We start from the raw sequence: 22,151 nt of genomic DNA on the forward strand, positions 1-22,151 counted from the left end.
TGGGCTCCCCCATCATTAAGGCTGGGGATATTTGTATAGCCACCTCCTCCAGTTAGTTGTTTAATTGCCCATCATTCACGACTAGATGTTGCAGGACTGCAGAGCTTTGATCTGATCTGTTGGTTGTGGGATTGCTTAGCCCTATCTATCGCATGCTGCTTACGCTGTTTGGCACACAAGTAGTCCTGGGCTGTAGCTTCACCAGGTTGACACCTCACTTTGAGGTATGTTTGGTGCTGCTTCTGGCATACCCTCCTGCACTCTTCATTGAACCAGTGTTGATCCCCTGGTTTGATGGTAATGGTAGAGTGGGGGATATGCCGGGGGATGAGGTTACATATTGAGGTTGAGTAAAATTCTGCTGCTGATGGCCCACAGCACCTCATGGATGCACAGTTTTGCGTTGCAAGAACTGTTCGAAATCTATCCCATTTAGCACAGTTCTCAATGTGAAGACGGGACTTTGTCTCCACAAGGACTGTGCAGTGGTCACTCCTACCAATACGGTCATGGACAGATGCATCTGCATCAGGCAGATTGGTGAGGACAAGGTCAAATATGTTTTTCTGTCTTGTTGGTTCCCTCACCACCTGCTGCAGACCCAGTCTATTACCTATGTCCTTTCGGACTCAGCCAGCTCGGTCAGTAGTGGTGCTACCGAGCAACTCTTGGTAATGGACACTGAAGTCCCCCATCCAGAGTACATTCTGCACCCTTGCCACCCTCAGTGCTTCCTCCAAGTGGTGTTCAACATGGAGGAGTACTGATTCATTAGCTGAGGAAGGGACCGTAGGTGGTAACCAGCAAGAGGTTTCCTTGCCCATATTTGACCTGATGCCATGAGACTCCCACGGCAACTCCCTCCCAACTACATACCACTGTGTCACCACCTCCGCTGGGTCTGTCCTTCTGGTGGGACAGGCCAAACCCAGGATGGTGATGGCAGCGTCTGGGTCATGGTCTGTAAGATATGATTCGGTGAGTATGACTATGTCAGGCTGTTGCTTGACTAGTCTGTGGGGCAGCTGTCCCATCTTCTGACTTTTTCTAAATATGCTTCTTTTTTAAAAAAAAAATATACACCACAGGACAATACAAGTGTGTTGTAGATCAACAATGGCTTATTCATATTAAGGACGGAATGACACTGGATGACATAAATCACAGGCCTGTAGTACTGTACATTACTTATACTGTTCACTTGAAATGACATGCCATTTTACCTTGGTTTAAATTATCAACAGTGGTGGGGGTTGGTTAGCTCAGTTGGCTACACACCTAGCGTGTGATGCAGAAAGACACCAACAGTGCAGGTTCAATTTCCGTACCAGTTGCGAGAGTTCATGGAGGCCTGCCTCCTTGCCTTGGAGTGATGTCCCTCAGGCTATACATTACCAACTGTCTTTTTGTAATGGAGAGTTGCGCCTATAGTCCTTTGGAAATACGGCTAGAATAATAATAAATTCTCAACATGCAGTTTAGAGGAACAATCCATAGGGGCAATTTTTGGCAACTCCTTCAGGCAATGGGGTCCTGAGCTGGAATGCTAATTCAGCCCACGTTTTACACAAGAGCCACCTTGGTAAAGGAGTTGAAGCTTGCGCTAAGAACGTCCAGCCGGAGGATCCTGAAGGGGCGACTGCCACTTAAATTGCTGCTAGCACTCATTAATGAGGCTGCACGGCAGTTTTTGGTAGATAACACTTGATCCGATGCCCTCTCCTTACTCTGATTAGTTGGTCGCAGTTAACAAGGGCGTTGAGGTTTTTGAGAGCTTCTTAAAGGTATATCACCTTTTTCTATTCATCTGCTATTGAGGTTTGAAAAAGGAAGTTTGAAAGACATTGGGAGACATTCTGGGAGAGTATGTCAAGACTTCAACACTATCAATATTGATTCCAGACATTTTCCAAGGACTTCACTGAAAAAGAGTGAGTGCCGCGATACTCTACCTTATTCGGAGTCACCAGGAGAAAGAGTGTGCTTGGTCATGGCATCTTGTTAGAGAAGGAATGGGAGGAGATCATGAGGTCAGAGACAGAGACACACAGAGAAAGAGAAAGAAACAGGAGGAATAGGAGGGAGAGGTGGGCTCCTTCCCCTCTGCAGGTAGAGGACATCCCTGATTCTCAAGACTTCCAATACTGCATCTGAGAACCTGTGTGCCCTCTCCGTCAGTTCCCTAACCATCCTGAAACCTACCATTGTGGGTCAGTCAGCGTACTCCACACCCACATATACTGCTCCATGAAGATTGCTTCTAATAAGCGCTCAAGTGCTAATCCTGCAGGTGTCTGTTTTAGCATCTCTAGGCAAGTTAAATTATGGTAATCAGCAATTGGGACCAAAGTTGTGTGCTAGAACAAGACTTTCAAACAGGTGTATCTTATTAGCATAACACCCATTTTCACACTTTCATCAAAATAATCCCCCAAGAATAAATACATAAATTTGTTAAAAGTACCTTAAGGAGGCCAGTGGAAGGAGGTGTGATCAAATTAATGGCATAAACAATTTCATTAGCTGTAGAGTTGCCACTGCACACGCAGCCTTGTAAAACATGGTGAAGCTTAAGCTGCAAGATGGTGACAGGATGGTTTCTTCCAACCTTTCCGACCTTACATTCGTTGATGGATCCTGTGACAACCAAACAAAAAAACAGTAATGTTTAGTTATCCCATAGTAATAAGGGAGGGAGGGTTACTTCAGAATGGGAAATTGAAATTTAAGTAAATTCTTCAAAATTAATATAAAATATGCATTTATTGGATCAAAACGATAGCTATCAACTTTGATAAGCCATAAGTTATCATTTGTCATCTCAGAGGGGTGTAACAACAATAGGGTAATAAGAGTAGGGGATTTCAACTTCCCCAATATTAACTGGGATAGTCTTAGTGCAAAAGGCTTAAAAGGGGCGGAATTCTTAAAGTGCACACAAGAGAGCTTTTTGAGCCGGCACACAGAAAGTCCTACAAGAGAAGGGGAGGTACTGGACCTAATCCTAGGGAATGAGGCCAGACAAGTGGTAGAAGTGTCAGTGGGGGAGCATTTCAGGGATAGTGACCATAACACTAAGATTTAAGGTAGTTATGGAAAAAGACAAAGAGGGACCGGAAATAAAGGTATTGAACTGGGGGAACGCAGATTTCAATATGATGGAACAGGATCTGGCCAAAGTGGACAGCGAGCAGCTAGTTGTAGGAAAGTCTGCATCAAACTAGTGGGAGTCATTAAAAAAAGGAAATACTGAGAGCGTTCAGGGGCAACATGCTCCAGTAAAAGGTGAAGGGCAGGACTAACTAGTCCAGGGAACCCTGCCCGTCAAGGGATATAGAGGATTGGATAAGGAAATTTTTAAAAAAAGGAGGCTTATGGCAGATTCAGAGGGCTAAAAACAGCAGAGGCCCTAGAGGAGTATAGAAAGTGTAGGGGGGCACTTAAAGTAATTAGGACAGCGAAAAGGGGCATGAAAAAAAATAGTGCTAGGCAAGATATAAAATGCCTTGGGATTTTCTTTTCAGTATATTAAGGGCAAGAGGATAACCAGGGTAAGAGTAGGGCCCATTAGGGACCAGTGGCAATGTGTGTGTGGAGCCGGAGGACGTAGGTGAGATTACTTTTCATCTGTGTTCACTATGGAGAAGGACGATGTCGGTGTAGAGATCAGGGAGGGGGATTGTGATATACTTGAACATATTAGCATTGAAAGGGAGAAGGTATGAGCGGGCTTAAAAGTGGATAAATCCCCAGACCCAGACGAGATGTATCCCAGGCTGTTATGTGAGGCAAGGGAGGAGATTGCAGGGGCTCCAACACAAATTTTCAAATCCTCTCTGGCCACAGGAGAGGTGCCAGAGGGATGAAGGACAGCGAATGTGGTAGCATTCTAGAAGGGTACAAGAAGGGTAGCAGGGATAAACCAAGCAATTACAGGCCAGTGAGTCGAACATCAATGGTAGGGAAACTATTTTTAACAAATTCTGAGGGATAGTATTTATCTCCACTTGGAGAGACAGGGATTAATCAAGGATAGTCAGCATGGCTTTGTCAGGGAGAGATCAAGCCTAACAAACTTGATTGAATTTTTCGAGCTGAAGACTAGATGTGTAGATGAGGGTAAAGCAGTTGATATAGTCGACATTGACTTCAGTAAGGCTTTTGATAAGGTCCAGAATGGGAGATTGGTCAAGAAGGTAAGAGCCCATGGGATCCAGGGCAATTTGGCAAATTGAATCCAAAATTGGCTAAGTGGCAGGAGGCAGAGGGTGATGGCCGAGGGTTGTTTTTGCAATTGGAAGCCTGTGACCAGTGGTGTACCGCAGGGAGCGGTGCTGGGACCCTTGCTGTTTGTAGTGTACATTAATGATTTAGACGTGAATATAGGAGGTATGATAAATAAGTTCACAGATGACACAAAAATTGGTGGTGTTGTAAGCAGTGGAGGAGGAAAGCCTTAGATTACAGGACGATATAGATGGGCTGGTAAGATAGGCAGCGCAGTGGCAAATGCATTTTAATCCTGAGAAGTGAGAGGTGATGCATTTTGGGAGGACTAACAAGGCAAGGGAATATACAATGGGTGGTAGGACCCTAGGAAGTACAGAGGGTCAAAGGGACCTTGGTGTACTTGTATATAGATCACTGAAGACAGCAGCACAGGTAGATAAGGTGGTTATGAAGGCATATGGGATACTTGCCTTTATTAGCCGAGGCATAGAATATAAGAGCAGGGAGGGTATGATGGAGCTATATAAAATGCTAGTTAGGCCACAGCTGGAGTACTGTGTACAGTTCTGGCCGCCACACTATAGCAAGGATGTGATTGCACTGGAGAGGGTGCAGAGGAGATTCACCAGGATGTTGCCTGGACTGGAGCATTTCAGCTATTGAGAGACTGGATAGGCTAGGGTTGTTTTCCTTAGAAAAGAGAAGGCTGAGGGGGGACCTGATTGAGGTATAAAAAATTATGAGGGGCATAGATAGGGTAAAAAGGAAGAAACTTTTTCCCTCAGTGGAGGTGCCAATAACCGGGGGCATAGCGTCACGGTCCTGTAGTTTTTTTTTCGGGAATGCTTGCCTTTAAGGCTTGAAAGGGATCAGTATTGCTTTAAGAACCAGCAAGCCTCAGGAGTTATAGGAAGGTGCATTTCCATTGCCTTAGAAACAGCCATTTGGAGACTGCGATTCAAAGGGTGCATTCTCGTTACCATAGATACAGCCACCGGGTGCGAGTCTCATGTGATAAATTTGTTACAATTCAGTTTTGAACTGGCTTTTACTTGAAGACAGTTTGTTCTAACAGACACAAAGAACACAGCTGTGATGACAGCACCTGGAAAAAGAGCTCTCAACCATTTAAACTGAAGGAAGAGGATTTTAATTAACTCATCAAAATTCTAAAAAAAAGTCAAGCCAAAACAGAGATCTCTGGTAATTTAAATTGAAGGGAAGTTAGACTGTGACAACCTTTTATCCCGCAAAAACTCTAAAGTCATCTTGATTCTATTGAAAGCGGTTGCAAGTCGTTAATTGTTGAAATTCGCTGGAGAAGGAAAGCATCACCTACTGCTGAAGTTAGACTACGGACTGTGCAAGAACCTTTTTCCCCCGCATCGGACTGTGAGGACTTCAAGCAACATTGGACTGTAAATTTGCAAGGACTCTTAATTTTTTCTATTTTAAATGTAGTTTATATCTTCATTGTGTTTAAGAATTTAGTTTTTCGAATTAACAGAGTTAATTCGTTGATTTAAAGACACCTGGTTTGGTTAGCCTCATTCGAGGGTTAATAGATGGTAAAATTTGGCTGGGTCTTTCTTAAATTTGGAAAGTTTTAAATGATATGTCAGCCGATCTGTGGAGCAATGGGATTGAATTAACAGTGCGTTGCTCCCACCACAATCAGAATCGTACTTTGACAGGAGCGGTCAGTCGGCACCGAAAGGAAGAAACTTTTTCCCTTAGTGGAGGTGCCAATAACCGGGGGCATAGATTTAAGGCAAGGGGCAAGGAGGCTTAGAGGGGATTTGAAGAAAATGTTTTTTCACCCAGTGGGTTGTTGGAATCTGGAACACACTGCCTAAAGGGGTGGTAGAGGCAGGAACTCTTGCAACATTTAAGAAGTATTTAGATGAGCACTTGAAGTGCCATAGCATACAAGGCTACAGGCCAAGTGCTGGAAAATGAGATTAGAATAGATAGGTGCTTGACAGTCGGCATGGACACGATGGACCAAAGGGCCTGTTTCTGTGCTGTATAGCTCTATGACTATTTGTGAATTGTGTTCTTTTTCCCTCTGACTATCTGCAATTATCAAAAGATCCAGCAGAATTAAGTTTCTATTTTAATATTTTACATGAATATATGTCCACAATATCACATGGTTTCACAGATTACAGTGTTATGTAAAATTAAAGCAAACACAAGGGCGGCAGAGTGGTTAGCACCGCAGCCTCACAGCTCCAGCAACCCGGGTTCAATTCTGGGTACTGCCTGTGTGGAGTTTGCAAGTTCTCCCTGTGTCTGCGTGGGTTTCCTCCCACAGCCAAAAGACTTGCAGGTTGATAGGTAAATTGGCCATTATAAATTGGCCATTATAAATTGCCCCTAGTATAGGTAGGTGGTAGGGAAATATAGGGACAGGTAGGGATGTGGTAGGAATATGGAATTAGTGTAGGATTAGTATAAATGGGTGGTTGATGGTCAGCACAGACTCGGTGGGCCGAAGGGCCTGTTTCAGTGCTGTATCTCTAAACTAAACAACAAATAAACAATGAATATTAAGGTATAAACAGATGAAATGAAATGTCCTTTATGGTGGACACACAATTCCTGTAAAAAAAAATTCTAAGTATTATACTGCAAAACACAATCAGGAATCAAACAGATCAGCCGACTTTTAGTGTGCACACATTCCCACCAATTACACTTTTGGTACAATCACAAGTTTGCAGTTCATTGTCTAGTTCAACTGGCAGATTCCAGTTCGCAAATAGCAAAGACAGTAAATTATTTTGTATCAAACAGATTGCAAATCTAAGTTTTACCTAAGTATGTGGGTGGCCTACCCTGTATAGAATGCTGTATTGTCAACAGTATGTAAAAGGAACTCAAATGCAGCGTTCAATTGAGAACCTCAAAACAGCATTCATGCAGAGCCAACAATGGCAGAGAAAATATACAAGATAAACATGAAAAAAAGGCTTTACATGAAAGAAAATGGCAAAACTCCATTCCCAGAATGGGGTTTTCCCTCAACTGAAATGCAAATTGTAGAATCAGACAAGGTAACCAGCATACCCAATTTGTGGCATCCCCAATTTTCCAGCTGGTTGAGTCAGAATTTCATAGCCAACATGTCCTTACTGATATTGATCCAAAGAAATACCCAAAACGTCAAATCCTATCTTTTCTTTTTACAAATCTGAATTGACCCATTCTGTCTTTCAGACTCTTTCTTAAATCTCAGATTTCAAACATTTCCTATTTTCCTGTTGTACTGATCCCCAAAACCCACTTACGTTCAAGTTACCATAACAAAACAGGCAATATAATCAGGGTAGGTCCCTTGAAAAATTAATGCTCATGGTTGGAGATAGCATAGAGAAACAGGACAAAATTGTCTTGAGGTGCCTACGGCAAGTCACATATCTTATAGTTATGTTTAACCGATCTTGGCATTGTCAGATAATGGTAAATTGTGCTTAAACTTCTGCATTTAAAAAACAGAAGTTTCAATTTTGCTCTGCATGCAAGATGTAGGCAAGGTGGGCACAGTGCATCAGAAATGCAGTCCAGCGAGACCACAACCTCAGGGCCCAAGCTTTTGTTCGACATAATTAAAATATTCTTGATACACACAGGGCACACTGCTGACTGCAAGCTAATAGGGAAACAGGGAATTTGTGCTCTTCTTGGGCACTGAAGGCAGCAGTAGCCTTAAAATAGCATGTACTGCAGAAAACCAGATGGACTTTGAATTGAAGTTCAGAGATTACTGGAATGGAATTATTGTCAGAATAGCAGTGAGTTTTTAAATCCAGTTATACTAGCCAAATGCTGTATGTTACATGTCTGTTTGTCCATGTCTATTTAAAGATTCAGTACCCTGTGACTATGCATGCAGAAGTCTGAGCATTGCTACAGAGTGCCTTGAAGGGAGTTGGTAAAACGTAAGTTGCCCGAGGAAGGCACAGCAGTCAGTTGTAGACGCTAGAAAGTCAGGAAGAAAATGAGTGCAGTACCATTCAGGTGCAGAACAGGGAAACAGAATTTCACCCATTTTCCAATCACTGTTGCATCCATTTTTCAACAGGGCAAAAGAAAGGAGTAGGCCATTCATCCCTTTGAGCCTGCTCTGCCATTCGATAAGATTGTGGCTGATCTGGTTGTGGCCTCAACTCACTTTCCTGTCTTCCCCCCATACCACTCAACTCCCTTCTCTATCAAAAGTCTATCTAACTCAGCCTTGAATATATTCAATGACCCAACCTCCACTGCTTTCTGGGGAAAGAGAATTCCCCAGACTAACGACCCTCTGAGAGAAAATATTTGACCTCATCTGTGTCTTAAAAGGGAGACCTCTTACTCTTAAACAGTGTCCCCTAGTTCTAGACTCCCCCACATGTGGAAACATCCTCCCGGTATCCACTCTATCAAGCCCCCTCAGGATCTTACAAGTTTCAATAAGATCAGCTCTCAATCTTTCTTCATAAAATAAGCCCTTCATCCCAGGAATTAGTCGGGTGAACCTTCTCTGAACTGCTTCTAACGCAATTATACGATTTTTCAAATAAGGAGACCAAAACTGTACACATTACTCCAGATGCGGTCTCACCAAGCTCCTGTACAGCTGCAGTAAAACTTCCCTACTTTTATATTCAATTCCCCTTGTAATAAGATGCCAACATTCCATTTGCCTTCCTAATCACTTGCTGTACCTGTATATTAACTTTTTCTGATTCATGCACCAGAACACCCAGATCTCTGGGTGTTCCAACATAACACTGTCCTCCCCCACTACCTTGCACTATCCTGCAATCACTGCACCACACTTCAAATAGCCTTCTCTTCATGCTGTTACAATCAGGTGAGGAGGGGTTGAGGGCTCCCCTGTTATCCCTCTCCTTGTTTGACCACAACAGGTTTATTTCTTTTTAAAAAGTGGAGTGCTGAGGTGCAACCCCAGGAGAGTGCCCTTGGTGTTGTTCTACCAACTATGCACTACTCCGTAAACTATCTCCAGATGAACAGATTTGGCCGTGGTATTGGGAGTTTTGCTCAGTGATGCATTTTTATGAAGCTACTATAAAGATGCCTTGATTTCCATTTCCAAGCTGGTTCATTTGTAATAAATTGAAATCTATTAAGATCAACGCTATTTATGCAAGATTAAGTTGACCTGATCAAATTATTTAAATATTCAAAAATTTGCTAAGAAACCTTCAGAGATTACAAACATTTAAAACTTGAGGATTTTTAAATATAAACAGAAGTACAGTCTTCGCAAAGTAAACCTAATAGCTATCAAGTAATTAAAATGATTGTTACATAATGTTATTTCCTTTAGTGTAGCATTCCTAACAAATGGAGTTAACATCCTGATTTAGGTCCTGCAATTTTCCATGGTCTTACTGTGGAAAACTGGATGTCTCCAATTCTGTACAAAGCAGTTGTCTTAAAGCCATTACCACCTGGTTTATCAGGCTGCTTTTTGGGCAAAAGCTATTTTAAAGAATAAATTCACTTAAATGGCTACTAGTATACTTCAGTCCTGCTGTGTGGTCTTCAGATAGTGGTAACTCAAATTAATGTGTTAAATGGCAGTAAATGCTGCAGAACGCAATAATCAGCTATTCCTAGTCAGTAATTACTTTCCATAGCTATTAGTAAATAATCTTGCATTCCACAAGATATACAGGACACTGAATTAAACACAATACTTAACAGGCAACAAAATGATTTCTTAAAAATTGATCTAATTTAATTCAATGTTCAAATACAACATGCATTAAATAAAATGAAGGCATTTAATACTACAGTTTCTGCATTGATTGCTTGAAGCACAACATAACTACTTTGACGGTATTTAGCATGGATTAGATGGGCTGAATGGCCTCCTTTTGTCTCATAATAACTGTGTGAAAACAACGTTGGCAAGCAGTACTACAGCACATCAAGAAGGTGACCTCACGGTGTCTGGAATTAACACCAGATACTTTACAATAGCAAACAGTGCAAAGCCATCCTTTCAAATTTCACTTTAGAAGTTTAAAATGATCTCAAATGGTATGAAACAGCATTTCCATTTTTTGTGTTAATAAAGGATGGATAGGAAGGTGCCTCTTCAGTAAATTTAAAATATTTCACTAAAACTCCAATTCTGGTGAGTGGAGTTCTGTATATTTGTTTAACTACACACATACAGGATCCCATGTTGCCTGAAAATATAACTCAGCATTATCAATTTGCATTGGTTGAAAGAGCGTGTACTGGTATATAGACAGCAGAAACTGATATCATGTAACAAAAGTATAGTGTCTACATGCACATTTTTGGAATAGATTCAATACAAAATATGGTACATTACTCAATCGGACACTGATTATAGGAAAAATTAATAGTGCTTTTACAACAACTTGCATTTATATTCTAACTCCATCAGTGCTCATCATAGTTTTCATTAAATTTTTAAAATCCCATATTAAATACAAAGAAATCATGCAAATGAAATCAAAGACTATTAAACAAAATGGAAGAAATTGAAAGACACGATGGAGTATGGAGTTTACTAAAACCACATGTCCACTCGCGAAACAGCGATCAATAAAGAAAATAGAATTATATGCTACAGTTGTCCACGTTGGAGGAAGTCAAGTTCAAACTGTATTGTGCTCATGTGAGACAACAACCTCAAATACCATATCCAGTTCAGGTCACTGAGACATTAAGCGAATAGTCAAGCTCAGATTAAAGGCCAGCTACCCGACCCGAACCAGACGACGAGTCAGGTTCGTGTTGCACTTCCGGGTCTGCCATTCGGGCTCGGTCGGGTCGGGCTGGATCGGACACGCTCTATCACCACCTCAGGTAAGTGACTAATATTAATTTACTTTTTGGACTTGAAAGGTGGTTTTATTACAGTTATTTTAAGCTTGTGCAGATAAGGAACAAAGTGATAAATGGAAGGTAAGTTAACTGGTCAGCTCAGGCGCAGGAAAAAATGGAAGGATGGGCCGGGTCGGGCCTCATTTGCAGACCCTAACAGACCTTTAGCTTAGATGGCAATTCACAACTGGTATCCAGGAGCAAGGACTGAGTTATAAGGAAAGACTGAAGAAACCTGAGCTTTTCAGCTTTTAACAGGTGAATCTTAAACATATAAAACTGGCAGAGATCATCTCAGCAACATACAGTAAGAGGAGAAAAAGATGTTAGAAATTAAGCAGATGACATCAAGGGCCATGGAGTGGCAGTGGTGGGGGGGAGGGGGTGACAGGCACACACAGAAGTGGAAAAATAACGAAGTGACATAGAAAAAGGAGAAATGAGAGAAATAGATCATGAATGGCAATAATGGAAATGCAGAGATGCTGGACCAAATATAATTTGTTCCTTTTTTCTCCTCCTTGTGATTAGCACAGGAAACGTTCAAGTGCATCCTTCCTATTCACACCTCCCCATTATTAAATTGAATTGCATTGAACCCGTGTGGTCCTGAGTATATTTCAACTTATTTGATGTAATTATTGTGCATAAAGCAGTTCTTTTTAAATATTCTACCTTGGTGCCTATACTCAGTAAAATAAGGACATAACAATTACAGAAGCAATTTATTAAAAAAGGTGCAACATAGACAGATGGCCTACATACAAACAATTCTGTCTCTAAAGACGACAGAACCCAAGGACTCAACAATTGAATAAAATCTTTCAATCCAAGGACAACCTCTGCAGTCATCTTTCATACACATCTATTGTCCTACATTTCCTCAAGTGTACAAGCCATCAGCCCAGAATATTTAGTAATGCCTACAACATAAACAAGCTCTTATCAAAGGCAAGCAGAAGGCCAAATCCATCCCTTCCTGCCCTGCTCTAGCTGAGCCCTTTTAGGCATTGTATAGTTAGTCCAGCATAGGCACTGAATCCAAACATTAATTTTAGAAAGCTAAAATATTTAATTCCTATTCAGAAACACAAACCACCCTTAAATTGTGAATTCTATACTTATGTCAAGTTTCACCCTTCCTTGAGTCAGCAGTCTTCACTTTCCTGCCTTGGCATTATTCAGACTAAGAATAGATGCCTTTCTGTCAAGAACAAGGAAAAACCTAGCAGTCAAAGAAAGCTAAAGGGTAAATATAAACTTTAGGCTTTATCTCTTCTATTCTAAATGTTTCAAAATTGCAGTGACTATTGTTAGCAATTTTGCATATAGAAAGATTCCACAGGAGTAATGAGATGAATAACCCGTACATAATAAAAAAACAATTTGTGCTACAAATACTCAGCAGGTCTGGCTGTATCTATGGAGAGAGGAGCAAAGTTAATGTTTCAGGTCAGTGACCTCAACTGCCAGACTTGGTGAGTATTTCCAGCACTTTTTGTTTTTATTTCAGATTTCCAGCATCTGCAGGATTTTGTTTTTAATTTATTGAATAACCTGCCCATCTGTTTCTAGTGATTTTGGTTCAGGGAGGTATGTTAATCAGGACACCTGGAGAATTTCCTGCTCTTCTACAAATGTTCCGGAACACAGGAACAGGAGTCAGCCATTCAATGAGATCATGGCTGATCTGCAACCTAACTCTATATTTGCTTTCCCCATATACCTTGATACATCTGGATAACAAAAATGTATCACAGTCAGATTTAAAATTTACAATTGATCTAGCATCAATTACAATTTGCCAAAGAGAGAGTTCCATAACCCCTTGTGTGAAAGTGTTTCCCAATTTCATCCTGAAAATGTCTGGCTCTAGTTTTTAGACTATGCCCCCTAGCCCTACCCAGAAGAAATAGTTTCTACCTACCCTATCTGTTTCCCTTAATATCTTGAAAACTTCCATCAAATCACCCCATAACTTTCTAAATTCCAGGGAATACAACCCTAGATTATGTAATCACTCCTCTGCATGCTTTCCAAGGCAAATATATCCTTCCTAAGGTGCGGCGCCCAGAACTGCTCACAGTATTTTAAGTGTGATCTAACCAGGGCTTTGTACACCTGTAGCATGATTTCTCACCCATTGTATTCTAGTTTTCTAGATATAAAGGCCAGCATTCCATTAGAGTTTTCTTTGATAAATCTTTGAGGTCCACCTGAATCACTGGAAAAGGTAGATAAAGGTCTCAGGTTTTGCATCTCATCCAAGAATGAAGCATTCCCTCATCACTAACTGAAATATCAGTCTAGGTTATGCGCTCAAGTCCTGTAGTAGACTTGAATCTACAACCTTCTAACTCACACGTAATAGTGCTATCAACTAAGTCAACTGACACTATGATGATCACTATCTACATTTCTTCAGCTTTTAGCTAATTATAACCACACAGTCTTTTATTGTACAATCTATTAAGTTTTTTAATACACTTTAGTTGTATTTTTCTGGTCATAATGACCTTAACTGCTTATGTTCGAATATATAAACAAAGTGTAATGGTGAGTAATACCAGCTATCTACCTAGTCACAGACAGAAAATAACCTGCAATGACTTCTCTTCCTATTCCCGCATCAGTGCATCTAGATTCCCCAAGGTTCTATCCTTGGTCCCTTCATATTTCTTTTCTACGTGTCATGTGGCAACATCATCCGAAAATACATGGAGATTCCAGAGATACACTGATGACATCCAGTTCTACAGCACCACCACCCCATCAACTGACCCTGATTACAGATAATTAAAAATTGGGAAGACCAAATCCATTGTCCTCCGTCCCCATCACAAACTCTGTTCCCTAGCCACCAACTCTTCCCTCTCCCTGGCCACTGTCGGAGGCTGAACTAGACTGTTCACAACCTTGGTGTCCTATCTGACCCCAAATTTAGCTTCCAGCCCCATATCCTCTCCATCATCTAACACTGCCTCTATCATTGCCCACCTCTTCTCATCTGGAACCCTCATCCACGAAGCAGCAGAATGTAGTAAGTCAGAAATTAGAGAGGCTTGTGGCAAGACCAAAGTTGTTTTAATGAGTGTTCAATTTTCATATAATTTGTGAACAGCAGAGTAGCATATGACAGAAAGTTAGTGAATTTCTTGAGTGCATTCAAAATAATTCAACTGGAACAGTGTATTCTAGAATCAACAAGAGTGCAGGTCATATTAGAACCAGAAATGACTAACAAGCCAAAATTAGTTACTAATCGAAGATTAGGGGAACATTTATCGAATAGTGATCATAAGATCATCAAATTTAATGTTAGGTTTGAAAAGGAGAAACTTAATGTCTGTGATTGTGACCATGGTACATTCGTCCTCTTCAGCTTCCTTGACCTTTCTGCATCCTTCCCCAATTTCTTTCCTCCAGCGTCCAGCTCAGTGGAATTTCTCACTTGGTTCCACTCTTACCTACTTGATTGTACCCAGAATATCTCCAGCAATGACTTTCCTTCCTGCCCCGACATGGTTATCTTCGAAGTCCCAAAAAGCTCTACCCTTGGCTCCCTTCTCTTCCTTATCTACATGGTGTCACTTTGCAATATTGACCACATATCTGTGGTCAGTTTCCATATGAATGCCGATGACGCAAAATTCGGCTGCTCCACCAGCTTTCACAACTCCTTCACTGCCTCTGTCTTATCAGGCTTCCTGTGCAACAATCAGCCTGGGACGAGCCTCAATTTCCTCCAGCTAAGCATTGACGAAGCTATCGCCATTCGCCACTGCCACGAATACTGCACCCCTTAGCACCATCTCTTTACCCTGGCCATTATCTCAGGCTGACCCAGACCGCTTGCAACTGCAGCACTCTATTTGACCTCCTACATTGGAAAAGTCACCTCCATATGAGACTAGTACAATGCTGGTCTTGCTGGCTTCACATCCTCCACCCTCTGCAAACTTCAGCTGATCAAAAACTCAGCTGCAGGTATCTATCCTGCACCAAGTCCCAGTCAACCATCATCATTGTCCTCAAACTTAAAGCTTTTATCCTGGTTTTTAAATCATTTCAGATCCTTGCTCTTCACTATCTCTGTAACCTCCTCCAGCCCTGCAAATCCCCCCAGAAATCAGTGTTCTCCAACTCTAGTCTTTCGTGCATTCCCTCCTACCCTTCGCCCCACCACTGGCAACTGTCTAAACTCCATGCTCTGAAATTTCTTCCCCGAGCCCCTCCATCTTTCCACCACCCTCTCCTCCTTGAAGATTTGCTTTAAAACCCTCTTCTCCGACCAAGCTTTCGATCACCCTTCTATTATCTCCCTCTTCAGTGTGGTATTCATTTTTTTCCCCTTATGCTCCTGAGAACTGCCCAGAGATGGAGTTTTTTCCTACGTTAAAGATGGCATATAAACGCACATTGTTACGACCAAGGCAGGAGGAGCACACTGTCTTTTCTAGTTCCACTTCACCACAGGTCACAACATTTTTTTTTTTTTTTTTTTAAATGTTTACCCGGTTACCAATGCAGTCAATCAATCATTTACTCTGTGTATCCCAGAATAAAATACACCAACCAGGTTTCTTCAATAAACAACAAAATTATCAGTTTATTATAAAACAAGACTTAAATAGTAATGAAGCAAAGCATTAACATAGATTGAAATATGAAAGTTCCCCTTTTTAAATTCCCCACACACAAACAGAAAAACAAAAATACAGAAATTCTCTCTGCAGAGGTCTGTTACAAAAGAAAAAAAGACTTTGGCCAAATACTTGCTAATTCTTGAAGAAAAAAAAAAGATATGGAAAGATGTCAGTTGTCCCTTTTTGGTCTGGCGTCCCAAATATGCGTGGACGGCTGTCACTGGGATCTTTCTACGGCAGTTCTGTTCAGGCGATGTTGAGAATCAGTTTGCAGGCTTTCCAGGAGAAATGCAGCCAAAGTTTCTCTATTTTTTACACTTGATTCTCAGGAAGTTTTCAAAGAGATAGAAGAGGGTGCGCTAATGGTGGCTGCTCTCTGGCTGGTTTTCTCCAACTGCCTTCAAAATACTTCACCCCCAACACACTGTCCAAAGCGAAACCAAAAACAATATCTCAAGAGTCAAGCCTCCTGACCCCTATAAACCTTGACCTGTCACTTTTCCGTAAACTTCTTCCCCAGGTCACCAAGATTTCTGTTGTTTATTGCTTCAAGCACATGACTTCCAGCAAGGCTGCTGTTAAACAACATCTCAGTGTCCTTTCAATGAACTGTCAGTAAAGCAAAGTCCAGCTTCTATGAAATCTCCAGCCTTCCAATGAATCCATCTTCACAATTTAAGTCCTCAAAACATATACTTAAACATATAGAAGCACTTTCATAACAATGTTATTGCTATTAATAACCTTTCTAGCCAATTCCAGGCAATTATGATGAGCACTATTTTATTAGTACTGCACAGTAACGGGCCAATTTTTGTTTCCTTACATAAATGATTGAAAGCCATACTCAAGTAAATATATGTAAAATTAAACACAAAACAGGAAATATTTTTCCCTAAAACTTGCTAGGTAATACCAATGGTGTACATCAAAAGCTCCACACTATATATGCATCTCCAAGGATCATTACAACTAAAAAAAAAATCACTGCATTATCCCAAGTGCCTAATCTTACAAGTTGATGTACCGTTCAGTATATACAACAACAGGTGCTTGTTGGACAATCTGACTCTGAGACTATGCAGCACATTTCCTCAAACTAAATATATTCTTTTGGGATTAGTGTTTTTTTCTCCAAGAAATTTAATAAGGCATGAAGAATTTCACTCAATGTTTACTAGTTGCTTTTAGGAGACCTCCCTGGAGTAGATCTTGTTCAAAATAAAAAGCAAATCATTTCAACTGAACATGGATAATAACCAAGTTTGGCAGTTGTTGTTTATAATTTAACAGAAAAGAGGAAATCTGCCAATCAGCACTTGTATCTGTGTCCTCAATATGAACTTATCTTTCTTCCATTTGAACAGGATCAGTTCAATTGAAAATGAAATGGGACTACATTTTTATATTTTCAAAACGACTGAATGTTTTTGGTTTCCCCACCCCATATGCTCATAAATATTCCTAGATAAAGTTGTTTTGTCAATTTGTTCTAGCATTTCTTTTTCCTATACGTGTGTGTGGAGCTTTAAGGTTCATTCACAAAATTATTTACAGTTTCTAACAGAATGTTTCTCAAATATACTCAAACAAAAATATTAAAAATCTGCAGCATTACTCAGATATAAGTAAAAAAAGGCTCTCTTCCTCTGAAGGTCTTCCCCCATCATCTTTTCTGACTTCCTCTATCTCTTTCGTTTATCTTCAACTCTGCATGCTTCTTAGACATTTTCTCTCATCATCTCTTGCTTGCACTTTTTTTCTCACTATATCTTTCTCAATCTGTGCTTCTTGTTCTCAGTTCATCTCTCCTCTGTCTGTCTCCCATGTTTACAGCCCCAATTTTAACCTGTAGCGAATGTTACATGGAGTCAGTGTCATTTACGATACAGAAGGAGGACATTCAGCCCATCGAACCCATGCCGGTGATATTATATTGTTATATTAGTTGTAAGGCTAATGGTAGGTTAGCCTTTATTGCAAGAGGATGAGAGTACAGGGGTACTGAATTCTTGCTTCAATTGTATTGAAGCTCGGTTAGACCACACTTGGAGTACAGTGTGTAGTTTTGGTCCTCTTACCTTAGAAACGGTATTATTGCCATAGAGGGAGTGCAACGAAGGTTCACCAGACTTTTTTCTGGGATGGCGGGACTGTCCTATGAAGAGAGATTAGAGGATACAGGCCCAGTTTCCCGAGTGTTTCGAAGGATGAGAGGTGATCTCATTGAAACCTACAAAATACTGGAGATAGACAGGGTAGATGCAACTAAGAGGTTTCCCCTGGTTGGGGAGTCTAGAACCAGGGGACACAATTTCAAAATAAGAGGGAAGCCACTTAGGACAGAGATAAGGAGAATTTTGTTTTACTCAGAGGGTTGTGAATCTTTGGAATTCTCTACCACAGGGGGCTGTGGAAGCTCAGTCATTGAATATGTTTAAAGCAGAGATTGACAGATTTCTAAACGCAAATGACAGAAGCGGATAGGAGGATACTGTGGGGCAAAGGCATTGAAGTGGATGATCAGCCATGATCATATTGAATGGTGGGGCAGGCACGATGGGAAAAATGGCCTACTCCTGCTCCTATGTTCCTTAAGAGCTAGGAACTCCGATGTTTAAATGTGTTCCGGGGGACCACATTCACTGCTGAACTGCAGTCATGCGGTGTGTAACACTACACCACTCTGAGCAAAGGATTCCTGAAAGACTAATATGTGACAATCAGATGGAATTCACCTCCAGAGAATTTAAGGAATTCGCTGAACAGTATGGGTTCAACACCATCACATCACCACACTACCCATGGTGACACTGGTTTAGAGAGACACATCCAAACGGTCAAAAGAACCCTTGCAAGATGCCAAGAGACGAAGGAAGACCCAAATTGTCACTCAGATCTACACCTAAGACTGACATGAAATCATCTGCAGAGCTGTTGAATGGAAGAAAGTATAAGACAACTCTGCCAAGCAAAATACATCCTCCAAGTGACCAGGAAGAAGGGAAGACAACAGCTCACTGAAGCACAGGCAAGAGGAGATCAACACTTCAACAAGCATGCTAAATCCCTAACTGAGCTGTTGAATGGATCCTGTACATCTACAGTTTGTCCTATTATTAAAATCTGTAGCCCAGCAAATTGTTAGTGAAACTGAGACTTCAAAGTCATACATTGAGTCCGAAACCAGTAAGCAAATGAGAAGGAACAGAGTCTATATTCAACCTACACCTGAGCTGGAAAAACAGAACAGACCAACACCACCAGAAACATCACTATCCAGCAAGTCAACATCAACAATGGCACCAGCAAGTAAGACATTAGCAACAGCAAGCACCACTCCTACAACACCAGGAGCAACCGCATGACATCACCTGTGCAGTGTGCCAACTCACCACTGACAGCAATGAATGCCAAGTCTACAAGATGGAGGCACAACATCTGTCCACCTAAGCGATAGTGAATTATATTTTTTAGAAAAGAAAACATGCTATAAAAAGACTAAAAGAGGTTCTGTTTATTTCTAGTTTAGAAAAAAAAAAAATCGACTTAATGAAGATTAACGGTTAATGATTGGACCAGTTAAATTGAATATAGAGGCATTATGTTTTTAAAGAATGAGAGATATTATATATTGTTATATTAGTTGTAAATAGCTATGTGTAACCATATAGCTATGTGGGACCACATTCACTGCTGCACTGCAGTCATGTGATGTTCAATGCTACACCACTTTGGAGCAGTCCCTACCAGGCAGCATGGTGGGCGAAATGAAATAAACAGAGCACCTGCATTTCTAAGCTTGAAGTGAGATTATTTCTAGCTGATGGGAACCAGAGGACATAACAGTGGGAGTGCAGAATTACAACAAGGGAATGGGGAAGCCCAATACAGGCCCAAGGTTTCCCTGGACAGCACAGAGGAACACTATGTGAAGTAACTCACCTCATCTGGACTTGCTTCTAATATGGCATCAGGCTTTGCTTGAGAAGTTAATTGGTACCAAGTGCTGAACCAGATCCAAATGACATCACTGCACTGTGACTTTTGAATATTTAAAAGGCTTGCATGCCTCCAGTTAAAGTTTCACATGCCTCCCAAGACCCAGGAATTAAAATTATGGGCTGCAAGAGTGCAATAACAAGCTAGAGAGCAATGCACTGCCATTATTTTAGCCCCCATATGCCCTGAGGGATAAAATTGACCCATATATCTTTCACATTGGTTATCCCTTTTTCTCCATACATACACATCTTCCTTTGTCTTCATAGCCTTGACTTTAAGCCAGGGCGGAAAACAAAGCATGCAGGGGCCAGGGTGGGTGTCAGTCCCTCCCACCATCTGCCCCTACCACCCAAATGACGTGTTTGGCATCAGGCCTGATCAATGCCTCATTTTAATAATATTGACTGGCTGCTCTTGCAAATCAGGCCACCCTCATTACACGTACAATTTCCGGCACAACTCAAGGCCTTCTTAAAGCAGGCATGCATCTCTTAAAGCAAGGTTGCTTCCCCTGCCTACAATAGTAATTGTAAAATGGTGAAAGACTTCAGAACACAGTACAAAGGCTACCCCCTGCTTTTCAATGCGTTCCTGGAAGTTCTAGTGCCTGAAAGAAGAAGGGAGCAGCTATACACAAAAACCACAAGGACATCTCCAAGGCCAGAATGAAGCAGGCTTTGACTAAGGTGTCAGAAAGGGTCAGTGACACCAGCATCACCCACAATACCGGAGATGAATGCACAAAGAAATTCAATGACCTCAGAAGAGCAAGTGTCAGTATAGCTCTTAACCTTCCCACCTCTCAACAATCCTGTCACCATCTCCCCCATAACTCTCAATAATTCGCTTCTCTCCATTACATCCTTTAGCTTAGAAGCACGTTCACATACTGCCTCATCTCAAAACACGCCTCTTCCTTTCCTCTCTTCAATCCACATACTAAGACTAGTCTCTTAATTCTCACAATCACTTACACAACCAGCAACTCCTTTCACCACTCCTTTCTCACTTCACATTGCACATACTTCTCTTTACAGTCACTACCTCTTCATTCTTATTCCATCTTGCTTCTTCTCCACCTCTCACCATATGCACTATTTACACAAGCCCTACAGATCTCCAGCGACCTTCTCAACAGACAATAACTCACCCCTCAGCAGGGTAGGACCATGCATAACACCAGAACAAAAAGTGGTGGAGTCGCCAACATCATCACCCTCACTCAGTCACAGCTCAACCAATACCACCAAATCAGAATAACTATCACAGGAAACAGAAACAAAAGTGCTGGAAACATTCAGTCAGTATTTGTGAAGAGATCAGATGTTTCATGCATAAACAAATGTTGACTGACCTGCTAAGTGTTAAGCATTTTACGTTTTTATTTCAGATTTCCAGCACCCATAATTTTTTTTAACTGTTATGGCTACTACCTTTGCCTACATCTTAGAACATTTTCCCATTTTAAAGCTTTCATGACACAGATTTAAAGTTTTGGGCCAAAGGTGCAGAGTGGGGGAGAATGTGAGAAAGAATTTTTTTTTTACTGAGCAAGTGGTAATGACTTGTAACTTGCTGCCTATCAAGGTAGTGGAAGTAAAGATGATGAATGACTTCAACAGGAAATTGAACAGGCACTTGAGGGGAAAAAGCTTGTAGGACTATGGGGATAGAGTGGTGGAATGGGATTGACTGGATTGCTCTACAGAGAGCTGGCATGAACTCGAAGGGCCAAATGGCCTCCTTCTGTGCCCTAACGATAGATCATTCCAAGCTGTTGCTGGACTACAATTAAGAATTAATCACTAGTGCTTTTGGATGTCCTGCAGATCTTAAAAGGGTTAAATGTTTTTTTCTTATCTTTATTAGAAGTTTTCTTTGTTACTGTAAACTTATATTCTTCTTTGGCCTCCTTATCTCGAGACACAATGGGTAAGCGCCTGGAGGTGGTCAGTGGTATGTGGAGCAGCGCCTGGAGTGGCTATAAAGGCCAATTCTAGAGTGACAGGCTCTTCCACAGGTGCTGCAAAAAAATTTGATTGTTGGGGCTGTTACACAGTTGGCTCTTCCCTTACGCCTCTGTCTTTTTTCCTGCCAACTGCGAAGTCTCTTTGACTCGCCACACTTTAGCCCCGCCTTTATGGCGGTCTGCCAGCTCTGGCGAACGCTGGCAACTGACTCCCACGACTTGTGATCAATGTCACAGGATTTCATGTCGCGTTTGCAGACGTCTTTAAAGCGGAGACATGGACGGCCGGTGGGTCTGATACCAGTGGCGAGCTCGCTGTACAATGTGTCTTTGGGGATCCTGCCATCTTCCATGCGGCTCACATGGCCAAGCCATCTCAAGCGCTGCTGACTCAGTAGTGTGTATAAGCTGGGGATGTTGGC

The 22,151-nt window shown here is 41.4% G+C and overlaps 1 protein-coding gene across 3 annotated transcripts in view; it reads right to left on the reverse strand.

The window, feature by feature from the left end:
* The window catches only part of LOC137347654 (transforming growth factor beta receptor type 3-like), a 144,866-nt gene that overhangs the window by 108,229 nt on the left and 14,486 nt on the right, over nucleotides 1-22,151 (reverse strand). For all 3 annotated transcript variants that reach the window (XM_068012306.1, XM_068012304.1, XM_068012305.1), the window contains one exon: nucleotides 2,465-2,637. In XM_068012306.1, coding sequence (XP_067868407.1) covers nucleotides 2,465-2,637 — 173 coding nt within the window. The remainder of the gene's footprint in view (nucleotides 1-2,464; nucleotides 2,638-22,151) is intronic.

Source organism: Heterodontus francisci, chromosome 32, assembly GCF_036365525.1.
Source record: "Heterodontus francisci isolate sHetFra1 chromosome 32, sHetFra1.hap1, whole genome shotgun sequence".
Lineage (NCBI taxonomy): Eukaryota > Metazoa > Chordata > Chondrichthyes > Heterodontiformes > Heterodontidae > Heterodontus > Heterodontus francisci.